Source organism: Tympanuchus pallidicinctus, unplaced genomic scaffold (assembly GCF_026119805.1).
Source record: "Tympanuchus pallidicinctus isolate F22 unplaced genomic scaffold, pur_lepc_1.0 scaffold26, whole genome shotgun sequence".
Taxonomy (NCBI): Eukaryota; Metazoa; Chordata; class Aves; order Galliformes; family Phasianidae; genus Tympanuchus; species Tympanuchus pallidicinctus.
The window spans coordinates 669,221-683,469 of record NW_026294743.1 but is presented as its reverse complement, the minus strand read 5'-3'; the positions used below and the strand labels follow the sequence as shown (position 1 = coordinate 683,469).

At 41.3% G+C, this 14,249-nt stretch overlaps 1 protein-coding gene across 11 annotated transcripts in view; it reads right to left on the bottom strand.

Moving 5' to 3' along the window:
• The window catches only part of SH3D19 (SH3 domain containing 19), an 87,839-nt gene extending 74,722 nt beyond the window's left edge, over positions 1–13,117 (bottom strand). For 3 of the 11 annotated variants that reach the window (XM_052690234.1, XM_052690235.1, XM_052690236.1), the window contains exon 1: positions 2,163–2,559. In XM_052690234.1, the coding sequence (XP_052546194.1) occupies positions 2,163–2,544 (382 nt within the window). In that variant the 5' untranslated portion in view covers positions 2,545–2,559. Of the gene's footprint in view, positions 1–88; positions 146–2,162; positions 2,560–2,804; positions 2,935–3,835; positions 4,036–4,451; positions 4,645–7,665; positions 7,742–10,429; positions 10,640–13,017 lie in introns of those variants that run through there. The other 8 variants (XM_052690244.1, XM_052690249.1, XM_052690237.1 and 5 more) reach the window with 7 other exon arrangements.
• Between the last annotated feature and the right edge of the window lie 1,132 nt (positions 13,118–14,249).

Genomic DNA, 14,249 nt, shown 5'->3' with positions numbered 1-14,249 from the left:
AAGTAGTGACCCCCTTCCCCTCAACAGCAAGCTGCTAGATTAGTTTGCTTCACCCTCTTGTGTCCAGAGTAGCACAACTGCAACTAACTTCCTGGACAAACAGCCCTTAATTCAATGGCATCCTGTACTCTGGTCCTCCAGTAAAGCACTGCTAATTTCATGTCTGAGTGTTTTATAACACTGAAGCATTTCCGAACTTTCACCTTTCAACTAACTGCCTCTTGCTTTGCATACAAGCCTTGTTTGTGCAGGGCAAAGGTGAGCAACTGCCCCTACTCTCATGCATACACCAAACCTACCAGAAATTAAACTTGCACATCATCACCGTTAGTTTAACAGATTGAAATGATTCAATTGACAGCCAGCTAAGATGCATCAGCTCCTTTCAAGCCCTGTAAAAACATTCAGTAAGTTATTCAATGCTGAACTACGCTAACGTTTTGTTATTGTAACTGCACATAATACACAAAAAATACAATTTTCAAGAGGCTTGTAGATTACAGTACAAGAAACCATCAAACAAGGGAAGGACAACAAACTCATCCACCTAACAAGATATTTCTCACGGAAGCCTTAAGAACACTGCTGGCAGGCTTTACGTCTGCTTTCCAATGCATAGTCTTTAGAACAGATGGAAGGGAGGAGCGACAGCCACAGCAGAACATTCATCATTTCCACATTCTTTACACAAGTCAGGTAGGCAGTGTCTGGCTGCTTTAGAGAGGGATGCCAGGACAAAATAATAATGAAAATTTAAAAACTGAAGAAGTGCTATTTACTACTCATTAGTAGCATTACACCCAAGAGAAAATCCAGGAACAAGCTTTGTTTCACAACAAAAAAAAATAAGATTACATATGTATATACATGAACAGCAGAAAGAAACGTTTTCCACCAATAAAAGTCTCCAAACCTTTAAAGAACAGACACCAGAACTAGCAGCTCATGTTTTGCTACTGAAGAAGCTGTACAGGAACCAATGCTGGTTTTGCACCCTGCCCTTGATGAGGGGAAATGCTGCGCGTGTGCCAAGCCACAATGGCAGCTGCTAATCTAGCACCTGCCCAGGAATGCACTCACACAGCTGGGCTGTGGGGAGCCGCAGGACAAGCATGTTGTGAGCTTTCCTCTGCAGTAAGATCCTTCAAATTGCTATGTTTTTCTCATCTACAAGGGAATATTCCTGCTGCTCAAAAGGATGCAAAACCGCATGAATTGTACAAGTTATTAAATTATTAAGGTTCTATGATAATTACTAAATGCCACTATATTTGGAATCCAATTTGAAACACGAAGAGTAGCTGGTAATTGTCCTGGAAACAAACCTTATGAAAACAATTCAATCTAGAGGAAATTTTACAGAGAAGAGGAAAAAGGCCACATTTACCCATTGAGTTATCATGGAAAATGTGATAGAGGCATTCCTTGTCAATTAACAATGAGAACTGAATTAAAGAAATCACTTCAACTGCTGACAGGGCCTACTGTGGATTTCACCACATCAAATAAAATCTGATTTCCGTCAAGTCACTACGAAGTTTGCTCCCAACCTCCTGTCTCCACTCTTTCTTGCACACACAAGTTCTTACCTCCTGTTTGCCAAGGCTTGCCATCCTTACCTACACGGAAATAGTTACATGCGGACAACTTTTGAATCTAGGTGCTCCTCCACCCTGGGATTTACAAGATGAATCAGTCACGCATTTTATCTCACGGTATGTTAAATAACTGGATGCACATGGTGGGCAACACACATCTATGTCACCATTAGGTTAGAGGAGCAATCTCTCAGAGCACACTTCACCACCCTCAGAGCACATGCTTTCAGTTGACACAAGGCAAGGTACAGATGCATCCCTACTGAATTCATTTTAGTGAAACCGACTGGGTCAGCACGCTTCAGCAAAGCTACTAATGCGAACCACCCTAAGGTAGGAATCCAGTCCCACCAACCAGGCAAGGACTAGTCACTGAGGGGACACCAGGTACTCAAGCATCAGTTGTTCAGCGTGGAACACGCCGGCCATCCTCTCACAACTCGCAGCAGGGAGCCCACGCGTCCTTCCAGCAGGGAGGCTCCGACCGCTCGGCCTGGTGGTCCCCAGACGGCCGACACCGCAGCCCGGCGCCTCGCCTTCCCCAGACCCTCGCCCGCTCCTCACCTGCTGCCGAGCCCAGGGCCCGGCGGTGCCTCCTGCCCAGCTCCCGCAGCTCCTCCTCGTCCTCCTCCAATCTCCAGGCTTCGGCCATCGGCAAGGGGGCGCGGCCGACGCCGCTCAAAGGCCAGGGGCTACCATAGCCGGCCGGGGGCCCTCCCGCCCCTTCCCAGGACGGCGGGGGAGGCCGGCGCCCTCCCTCAGCGCGGCCGCTCGTCCCCGAGCCCGTCCCCGCCGGGCCTGCCTCGCACCTGCGCCCTGCCCGCGAGCTGTCGCGCTCCTGCCGGCGGGGCGAGCTGGGGCGAGGAGGCGGCCGGCTGCCGAGCAGGAGGCGGCGGCGGCGAGAGGAGGAAAGGCAGCGGAGACGCCGGCTGCCCTTCCTGCCCATCCGCGGCTCGGCGTCAGCAGGAAGCCCCACGGCCGCCTGGCACCACTACAAAAGGGGGCGGAGGAGACAGCGAGGGGAGGAACCTGCGGCCGCCGGCGGGCAGCGCCGCGCCGGGCACCTCGCGGCTACAGCGGGCCGGGATCGCGCCGGGCAGGCCTGCGTGGGTCCCGAGCGGCACCGCGGTACACGATGATGGGAGTGCGGTCGCGGTCTTGCTTCCATTTAAAAGCCAAGTGTAAGAAGACAAAAAGGCTGCTTACTGCGAGGGAGCTGGAAAACCGGGAACTCGAGCAGTTCGTGGAGGTGCAGGTGTCATCACGGCAGGGCTCCGGCATCCTGAAAGATGCAGGGTGCAGTCGGGGCAGGTGTCCTGCTCCATCGTGAGAAGACCTGGACAGGAAGAGAAGCGTAGGAGATGTCAAAAAAAAAAAAAAAAAAAAAAAAAGAAATGGAGATAAGAAATGCAGTCTAACCCTGCTGATCTGGGCTCTGGGAGGTCCATCACCTTAGAGCTGTGTGAAGGAAAGCATTCAAACAACAGCGAGCTCCAACTTAGAAGCTGGAGGATGTGGGTTTTGGCATGAGGTTCACAAGGGGCTCTCTTAAACCTCTTAAGAAGTGGTCTTATGGACGCACTTGAAACAATGAAGTGCACACTTCCAGTACTAAAGTGATATGCAACATCTGGCTACACTTCAGGTTGGACACTTGAAACTCAGTTACAGTTTCAGCTTTTTTTTTTTTCCAGGGCCACCCCGATTGTATCTAGAAGCAAAATAACATCACTCCATCTTGTAATACAAGTTACCATAAAACCAGTTCATAAGGCTTTTTACCAGTGACTCCACAGTGAGCCTTACTGAGGAAAGAGCACATGAGGAAGTAAAACTCAGCTTTGGAGCAGGTGGATCATGGCCAGTAAAAAAAAAAAAAAAAGTATGCGACAGTACATTAGAGCAGGACGAGAAAATACGAAATAATCCCCATGTTGAGCAATATCTGTGTTTACTCAGTAAGCACCATCGACTCCATGCACTGAATGAAATACTATGCAGGAAGAAAAAAAAAAACGTGTATAACACAAATACAAAAGATGGGCTGTGCTGTTATTTCTGTTCCAGTCCTTGAGCGTTAAGAGTTTTTACCTTCCTGCCCCCCCCCCCAACACCACCCCCACCCCAAGCATTTAGTGTTTAAGGGACATAATAGTACTAAGCACATGCTATAAAAGGACCTAAGGCTAGTCATAAAACTGAATGTACAGTGGGAGTGTATTACAGACAAGTCAAACCTGTCACCACAAGTACTTGTTGTCAAAAGACACATGCTTCAGATGAGCTCTGCATGAGAGGAGTGGGTGTTGGCTAGAAGACCTCACAAATTCCAATGCCAGATCAATGCCTTGCAATTGATCCAGTCTGGGTATCGAATTCCTCTACGGTGCAATTCTGCCACAGACACTCTAAAGAGGTTCACCAGAAGGCCTTATCTCTAAGAAAAAAAAAAAAAAAAAGCAGTTCTAACACGGAAAAGTGTGAGGAACACCGGAAGGGAGTAAAGTCACTGGAACGTGTATGAGACAAGAATCTCACATAAAACAAACAGGATGTGTTGTTTGTACTCTAGTTCTCTGCTGTAGAGCAATAATGCTACACCTGTTTTCAGTGCCTAAATACCACTACCCACAAAGTAACAAAGAGCAATAAAACCAGATAGCCAGATCTGCATCACAGTCAAAGAAGGTTTCTAGATATGAAGCTCCACAGAGTAACATGGTGTAGCAGTATAACATGATGGAAAACATAGCAGTAACAGCAGGGTAGCAAAGTCCTAGGCTGCAGCAAGTGAGGACAAGCCCAAGTGCAGCAGACATGGACACAGAAGCAAAGAAAAAAAAAGCTGCTTACTCTTGGAAGGCCTCGGGTACACAGTGATCTCCAGTGAGATTCCCTTGCCTCCACTGCCAGCCCTTAAATGAGGTCTGGGAAGGGATGGATGCTGGTTCCACCCCTCTGCTCACTTAGGTGCATTGCATATATCTGAGCTCCCCTGGGTTGGCCCTGCTCAATCACTGCTTCAGGCCATGACTTAGAATTTTCACTATGCATAGCAACAGCTGGGAGCCTAAAATTATGTAGAAGACAAACATGGACACAATGGAAAAGGGGTAATGAATGTAGTAAGAACAGGGAGGACCATTTCTAATATGCCCAAAACACAATTGTAAAAGCCCAGAGAAAGTCTTACTTAGAAATGAAAGCCCTGTACTTAGATTATACAGAACAATGAGGTCTCTGAAATGCCAGCTTGGCCATATATCAAGCTCTGCCACTGGGCAATGGCAGCAAGCACTGAAGTTCCTCCTCAGAGCTAGAGGTGATTAAGAAATGCCTGGAACTGGCCCAGAACAGATTTAACTAGAATGGAAGAGATCAGACTGTGATACAGTTCACAGGTGGATACAAGATTCAGGTAGCAATAACCAACATACTTCCAGAATCTACTGGAAACTATTTCCAGCCACTAACACTGGAAACAAGTAAAAATAACCAATATTCGAATAAAATCAAAATCTAAAGCAGCACTTAAGATACACAGATACTTAAGACCCTTACACCAGGATTTTCTTTCTTTTTATTCTTGCTTCTTATTGCAAGAAAGCTCAATGTGATAATGTACATTACCTCCACAAGGAGGTAGCTTACCACTAGGTAGAACTCCTCAGGATATGTTGTCCATTGGTGTATTCACACTGCCTGTGTGCAAATGCTACAAGTATTCAAAGCTTGGAGGCACTTTTTTTTTTTTTGCTTTACATGCCTGTAGAAAAAGTGTGTGTGGGATAATACAGAAGTATGATCAGGAGAGTACACTTTCATCCTCTTCACTTCTCTTAACAGCATTACCTGCTAATACACAAAGACTAAGGGCACAGAGACAGAGAACTTAGTTTCTTACAAGGAATTATTTTCTAGTGAGCACTTGTCCAGCTGCACTCATTCACACTGAGTGCGAGCTGATCCTCACATCCATTGATGTTGGTGTTCTCAGGTGATCAACAGCTTCAGCTGTTAGCATTGCTCTGTCAAAGCAGCATTTCATCAGCATTTTGATACTCGATAAAGCTGTACAAATAATGGAAGTAATTGGGAAGACAAGCCTTCAGGAGATAAATGGGGCTCTGACAGAGTGCTCCTGAGTAGCTCCACCTGAGCAGACCCAGTGACACAGCCCCATGCTTGGTTAAGTATGTTCTTGAAGGAGAGAGATGTACTTCTGGGGCTTTAAACAAGCAGCAAAATCAGTTGTAGAAATAACCAAAACAGCTGGAGTTACTGGCTGATCTAATAATAGCTTAGTCCAGACAGAGTAATTTGTGATAATTTGGCTCAGATTGGAACGCAAGAAAAAAGTTCCGCTGGGTTCCCACACCCAGGGGAAGAAGGAAATGGGGGTGGGGACTGAACTTAGCAGTTTCAAACACAGCAAAAACTGAAGACACACAAGAAATTTTCTCCAGAAGAAAAGAGCTCCTCTTCTGCTTCTCAGCAAATAAACCAGTAGACAATTAAAAAATAAATAAATAAATAGAAAACAAAGGAGAGGAAGAAAAAGTAAATAGGGGAAAAAAAACACCAAAAGTTAAAAAAAGAGAGCACACCACCACATGTCCTGCACTTAAGTCCTGTATGAAGTACAATATCCTTGTGTCTTAGAAGCAAGATGAAAGACAAAATACACTGTTGTACTGCACTGAGAATCTCTGCTGTGTGTATATGCGTAGGAATAAAAAGACCTCTGTGTATTTCATAGCTATACTTCTCCTAGAAAAGAAATCTTATTGTCTCAAAGTCTGTAATTTAGCTGCTAGAATCTGGAAATTTCTCACTGAGATTCTACTTTGCCATATGTATTAATGCTGTAATGTGCATACTTGGAATTTCACAATGGAACAGCAGAAGGAAGCAACTGGGTAAATGGGTCTTTGTATTCTCCGCAGAACATTTACAATTAGTTGCCTTAATAGTTATTATCTTTTAAGTATTTTGTCCTGATTTGCATCCTTGGAATTGCTGCTTTGTGTGTCCCTGCAAACAGACACTGTTTTTCAACAAAAAAATATCAGCTCCATAGAGCTGCTTAATTGAAGCTGCCTATGTAGCCTCAGTGTCTATTCAGATTCTGCAAAGCAGCTGAAGCCTGCAATGAATCTATCAGTGTTTGGCAGAGATACAGAAACCTCAGACCACAAAAGAAAGCAGACTAGAGATTTTTTTTTTTAAATGCAAAGGATGAAGAGCTTGCGAAAGAGAAAACGTAGCCTTTAGACACAACAACATTATTTTTGTTCTGAGTAAAAATAACAAGGATCTTGCTCAACAGAGGAGCAACACTGGCAATATAGCCAGTATAGGAAATGGACTCTGTGGAGAGTCGAGATCTGATAATTGGATCTCCATTTGTGTTCATCTGGTCCAATGGATTCTCGGGTAGCTGGAGAATAACGAATCAGGAGCCTGCAGGCTTCCTGAAAGGACTCCAGATAAGGCTGGGCTCCTTTGTGCTGTTACAACTACTTGTGGTTCCCATCACATCAGCAGGATGACAGTCCAAACATTGATGATTTTGTGATAAGTGAAGATGACAGAAATAGAAGATGATTGATTTCCTTGAATAAAAACCTTTCTGAGAGAAACACTGAAATTACCTCTACAGGAAACTAAGGATTCTGAGATAGGTATAAGAACAACAAAAAAGAAAAGTCTTCTGCATGCATAGAAAGAATCTAATAATTGCAAATTATCAGAAACCATAGGGTAACCCACAAAATAAATAAATAAAACAGGTGACCAAATACACAAACTATTCAGGAGTTTTTAGAGTTGCTAGTTTTTGAATTAGTTCTACTACTAATTTTAATTACTTAAGCTTTTTTTTTTTTTTAAACTTGGACAAAAAGTACCCTTTACTTTCCTATCTTTTTAATTAGCAAACATCTTGTAATACAGTAACACGATGAAAAACACAGCAGAGAGAGCAGAGTAGCTAAGTCCTAAGCTACAGTAAGCAAGGACTTCGCTCAAAAGCAACAAATATAAGCACAGATGCAAAGGAAAAAACTAAAGTCACTTACCTTCAGAAGGCCACAGATACACAGGAATCTCCAGCAGAAAAAACCCTTACCTCCACTGCCAACTCTTAAATGAGGTCTGCAAAGGGGCAGACCCAGCCTCCACCCCCTTCTGCTCACTCAGGTACATTGCATGCACCTGAGCTCCACTGGGTTGGCCCTGCCTTCCTCTAGGTGCTCAATCACTGGTTCAAGCTGTGACTCACCATTTCTGCTACACATCACCAAACAGTATTTCTTGTCTTATAATACTAATGAAATCTAATTATACCACCTCTGTGATTAGAGAGATTGAGGAAAAGAAGTAAAACAAAGTGAGAAAATATAGAAGGGAAAGAGCTGTTTGAGAGGTGAATTCTTCCTAGAAAGAGAGGCTACCATGGCCAAATGCATTTTTAGTTCATACTTTGAAGTATGATTGTTTACTCTATAACCAAGTCTTATTAGTAGAGAGCATTGATGTTGTGCTAAGTATCCTGGCAACAACATCATGTAAGATGTGTCCAATATGATAATACATGTGAGTACAACACCTAAAAATACAGAAAACTAGCCCCAGGATATGAGTCCATCTTTTCTGCTACAGTTTGCATTTCAGTGCCAGGAGCTGTTAAGGGAAAAGATTATGCAAGTTTGCAGTAGAGTCCTAAAGAATTTTCAAAAGGTGAAATTGAGTCATAAATTTGTCCACTATAGTAAATACAGAAGTTTCCCTGAGCACTGAAAATGGTTACTGTAGTGGAAATGCTGCCACAGCCTGAACTAGTGATTGAGAACCAGGTGAGAAGGCAGGGCCATCACCACAGTTCATTTTTATCAGAAGTGTTCACAAAGGCACATTAATATTCAGTAATAGGATAACTCCGTAATTAAATAATTGCATCATAATCACTGATTTGTGAGTCGAGTGCCAAGGAGTTTAATATTAATGAGGTTGTAAATCTAGTTTCCTTAATGTGTGTTTGCTAATGGGAATACACTATTTTAACGTGTAATTCTTTCAAAAATTAGACTCTTACAAATAGAATTCCACCAGTTCACAGCTTTAAAAAATATACTTTACCTGTTACAGACAGCTTTCAATCATATATTCAACAACCTGCAGCTTCTTAGAACAATTTATTTTAAATAAGGGCTGAGGAGTGGAAAAACAGATAGCTTTAATTGAGTACTTGGCTAGGCCCCCTGACAGAATGTTGGATGACACCTGCTCATTTTAAGCCAGTCAGCCAAACACAGTGTGAAATACAGCAGAGTTTCTCAGACACCTATTTTTCAATTAATCTGATAAAGAAGGACATGCATACCTCAGTAACAATTAGGAGTCTTTGTTGCTTCTTATCTGATTCTATCACTCCTATCTTTTCCATTTTGTACCATTATCACTATTCTAAATACTTAATGTCAATACAAAATAGATGATGGCAAGTGTACCCATCACCAGGGCCTCCAGATCAGTTTTAATGAGGCTTATACTAAGAAACTTATGTAGTTCACACTCACGCTTATGAGAATCTACTTTGCTAGATTTTTAAGGCTACTGCACTCCACTTACACATACTTGTTTAAATAACTGTAGTTTCCGACCTAATAACACCTGAGTTATCAAGGAGATTCCTGTACTGTTTAGAAGCCGGATGAAAAATTGAGCTGCCGAACTATGCTTCCTTCTAAATAACAGAAATCATTTTATGTTATAGATATATTGCTACCACAAAGCAATCTGCTGGTTTTACTGCCAGAGATAGAATTCTTGTTAAACCCTTTGATATCAAAGTTTGTTGCAATACAAACAGTAGAGACCTTATCCTTTTTTTTTTTTTTAAACTTCCTTCTTATTTTGCATATACTTATTCCTGTTGAGTGTTCACAAATTTTTCCACCACTCATAATTACAGAATTGCATCATTCAGTATGAACAGTTTTACATCATTAAAAAACACACAAAGATTAAATTTATAGCCTGATGGCACAACAGTAACCAAATTGCCCATTTTAGTTACCCAAGCGAAAACCAAATACCTGCCAAGTGTCTGGCATACCCAATGAGGTCTGGACTGACAGAGGTTAGCAGCATTTTTGCAAGCTATTGTTGGCCAAATCTGGAGTTTCACAGACAGTTCCTCAGAGAAAACTTACATCTTAAATCAGATCTTTGCTGTAGCCAGTTGTTAAGAGATATCAGTAGACTACAATTCTCACCTAAAACCTGGATTAACTCCTATTCCCCAAAAGTGTGATATTCAAACCTTTTTAGACTTCTATGACATCATCTTTTCTGCAAGATTTTACATCACCAGTCTCTTCTACTCTTCCACAATATAGATATACTTTAACTCCTCTAGCCTGCCTCAAATCTCTGCCTTCCTCAGACTGTAGCTACTCATACTTTCTTTAAAGTGTTTCATAATGTTTCTTTCACTCCAAAAAATCATGTTTTTTTACCCGTTTTCTCCTAGATACACAGCCATTCAGTCTGTACCTTACAGCTGCTGTTAGCAACTTCATCCGCAAAGGAAATGCCATATTCTGCAAGTGCTTTAGGAGTGAAAGCACAAAACACAGAGATATGTTGAGTATAATTTCCTCCAGTTTTTATACCTTAAGAGGAAGAGCTAATCTTCTCCTCCCTTTGTAACAGGCTTTACTCCATTTTAACAGGAATCTCTCATGTTCCCAAGGATATGAATCCATTCCCAATCCATGAATCCATTCATGGATTTGTGGAGTGAAAAGGACCTCAGATGCACTCACCTGTGCTTTCCTTGTTCTTTCTTGCTGCTCCCATTGGCCAACCAAGTTTCTTCCGTGGACAAAATCTCCTGAATGCTCATCTCAAAGTAACTTTATCAGAAATCTTTCTTATCTGCTGTGAAATCCTTTCCTTCAATGCCATTTAAATGCCAGAAGCAGTTTAAAGAAGTTCTACAGCATTCAATTTCAGATCAGTAGGAGTTCAATGGTCTGGAAAATAAGGAAGACAGTGTCAGAATCAGTTTCCAGGATACCTTCACAAAACTCACGTGTTTAGCACTGTGCTGTAGCCAGGAACAACCTATCAGTCCTGAAGCAGCTCTCTCAGATGAAGCTTTAATCTGCAAGATGGCCTATTGCCTGGTGTATGCAAGTGTCTTCACATACAGTACGTTCCTTCTTTGGGCTGCAAATTCATTCCATCTCTTACAGTTAATCAGATGATCAGCAACAGTTACTGATGATTCACTGAGCTTACACCACAGTATGTTACTCCAACTTTGGGCAACGTAACCTACCATAAGACAACCATTCCATGCTCGTTTCTCAGAAACATTAGAAACATCTGTCCATCCATATTGGAATGAGGGTTTGCTCTAGGAAAAAAAAGTCAGTATTTCATAGCTTAACTTACGTCCCTACTGCCAACTAAAAAGCTACAGGCAAAGTAAAGGATCCTCTTGGGCCTTTTCTTTAATGCTTTTGCACCCCAGTCAGATAGGCTGGGGTTGTATACGCTGTGAAACTCAAGGCAGATATTCTTATTTGTAGATAAGTAAAAGATCAAGAGACAACGTTGTAGCAGGAGTTTGGCTTTATACTCTACAGCACATCTATTTAACAGAGATCGGAAGAGTGTATTTAATGGAGTTCTATACACAATTCTTACTGGCAAAACAATGATTCAAAAGTCAAAAAGGAATGCAAAAACTTGCAAAAAGAATGTAAAACATACTGACAACACCTTGGTCTCATCTCACACAATTACACAAAACACAACGCTCCAAGGGGATTAATGTGGGTTTATCAGCTAGTCCCAGAATAAGACATAAGCAAAGTTTACAGCAAAAGGAAAACAAATATTAAGAAGCTCCGGAATAAACCGTGTCTTGGTTCACTCAGAGGCTTACACTTGCAGAATGTTGATATACTGCTGCAGTAGCAGCACTGATCCTTTTTTGGATTAGCACTCAAGAAAATATATTATTTAGACATTTGTAGAAATGAGCCTAGAGCTTTGTCTTCTCTATTCACGGCTGGTTAGGTGTGCAGGTCACATTCCAGCCTCATTAGCGAGTAGTGGCAACTTAAATCTAGTTATTAATTCTCCAAATTGAGAGTTGCTGCAACTCAAGTCCAACACTGTTGACATAATGTTGGTTGAAACAGATTTCTGAGTGTAGCATGACTTATACTTTTGTTTCTAGGTGAAAAACATGTTTTGTTGATGAAAACCAACTACTTGAAGCTAGAAGGGTTTACATGGGCTAACCTTACACCTGATGAGCTAGGAACTGGAAAAAAATTCAATGCTCGACAACATCCATTTTTATTCTTTTTTAATTTTGAGTAATTGTTCAAGAACTCTGGAAATTCGCAGCTCTAATTTTTCTGTAGGGAGTCTGAAAACAAGTTTAATAAACTAAAGCACATAAAATATACTCCCTGTTCTCCCCAAAAAGTGAATTTCTACTTGAGTTTTAAGTGTTTTGCTATCTGAAGTGACCAACACCTTCTATTTGAGAGATATAATTTCCATTTAATTTACTCATAAATGCTTCAACAGTCATAGTCCTTTGTGAGAATAAATATCATATTCATAGTGTATCATTCCCACGTAAAACCTTCCAGGGGACAACCATAGAATCATAGAATCTTCAAGGTTGGAAAAGACCTAAAAGATCATCCAGTCCAACCGTTCACCTATTCCCAATAGCTCCCACTAAACCATGTCCCTCAACACAGCATCCAGCCTTTCCTTGAACACCCCCAGGGTCGGTGACTCCACCACCTCCCTGGGCAGTCCGTTCCAGTGCCTGACCACCCTTTCTGAAAAGTAATACTTCCTAATACTTCCATAACTGTTCATAATTTATTAATGTGCGACAGAAGTTGTATTAAAATAGCATGGGAGATGAAATACCACCCTTGTTATTTCTAATGTGCCCATGATGATAGTACCCCAACATGTTACTGAAATGAACTACAGTCTATCTCAATTCATACACCTTTTTCTTCCTTTTAATTACAGTTGCACAACTTTAAACCGTCACGTTTCCATTTGTGCTTCTTTATACATGATCATTCCTGTTTCTGTCAGTAATGAACGCAAATAAGAATAAATTATGACTGACATTTAGCCCTTGCATTCTAATTAAAGTCCAGCACTAGATAAAGGCAAACATTGTCTTGCATAATAGGACTGCACGCACTGTCTCCTGTAATTATTATTAAAATGTAAACTGTATTTATGTCATTTTCCAGTGTCTTCATTATCATACCAATACCATTTTTTTTTTTTTTTTTTTTTTAACTGAAAATGTAACCTTCTCTTTTCAAAATTCCTGCAAATTAACACCATGGCTTACCTTTCAAATTACTAAGTAATTCTTGGGAAATCCAGTGAAATTAATCTTAGGCGAGTCAAGGTTACAAGGGTTGCTTTTCTTGCTGTGACTGTACTCTGAACTGTTGAGCCAAAGGAATAATGCAATATCAGCATGCTGCTTGCCTATAAATAAAGAAAAGGCATGTAGACTGAGTGTTGTCAAGAAAGGAATGGCAAACCACATGCACAAATAACCCTGTATTTCTTGCGTGTATCCCCCTACAACTCTATCCAAAAATGCTGCAATGTAATCCAAAACACATTCAAAGGAAGGATAATTTTTATTATCATTTGTCCCTATCAGGATCACTTGAATGGCATGTGTAACTGAACTCCCCAGGAAGCAATCTTTTCTGTGATAAATGATATCAAATATTTTTTTGATATCATTTATAGGAAGAAACAGGAAAAATAGCATTTTGTGGAACTTAAAGAAAACAGTAGATCCTACTGAACCAAATAAAATTATTTAAAAACAGTGCTGACTGGACTTATTATTTTATTTGTCTTATGCCTTGTATCCAGAACCCTGTTATGTGAATTTTTTACATTGTAATTATTCATTAAGCCGCCTTCCAGTACTCGTACTTGTCTTCAGTCAGTCTGACTAATACAAACATGCTACTAGAATGTTTCTTTCAAACAGGATATTCTTAGGCTAACAGAGGCATCACTATTATTAAGGGCTAATGAGGAACCTGGAGAAATTGCAGAATCAGAAACTATTCTCTGTAGAAATAATTTAGTTCATTTATGATGAGCCTGCAGGGCCCACTCTGATCCAGGCTGATCACAAGGAAGGTTTGGGTAGGTTTCACCACAACCTCAGGTGTCATGTCTTCTCTATTTCTCCAGTATTTATGAGGGAGTTGGTTAAGTGATGAACTGGAGCAGTGGCAACAGAGATGTACCAGCTCACTGCTTCCTGTTAAGCGAGCCTCACAAAAATTACTCTCATTAAAAGTGAAGTAGTTCTTGTACAGAGTAAATAACATCATATGAGCTCTACTCACTTTATGCCCCTTAAGAAATAGGGAGTGTTCTGCAGTTGATGAAGTCCTGGTTGAAAACAGCAAAAAAAAAAAAAAAAAAAAAAAAAACAAACAAACAACACAAAGGTTGTTCATTCAGTGGCCTCTTGCAAAATATGGCACATTGGAGCTGACAGAGCCAGAACTTCAGTACCAGTTTGGAACAGTTTAGACCGTAGAG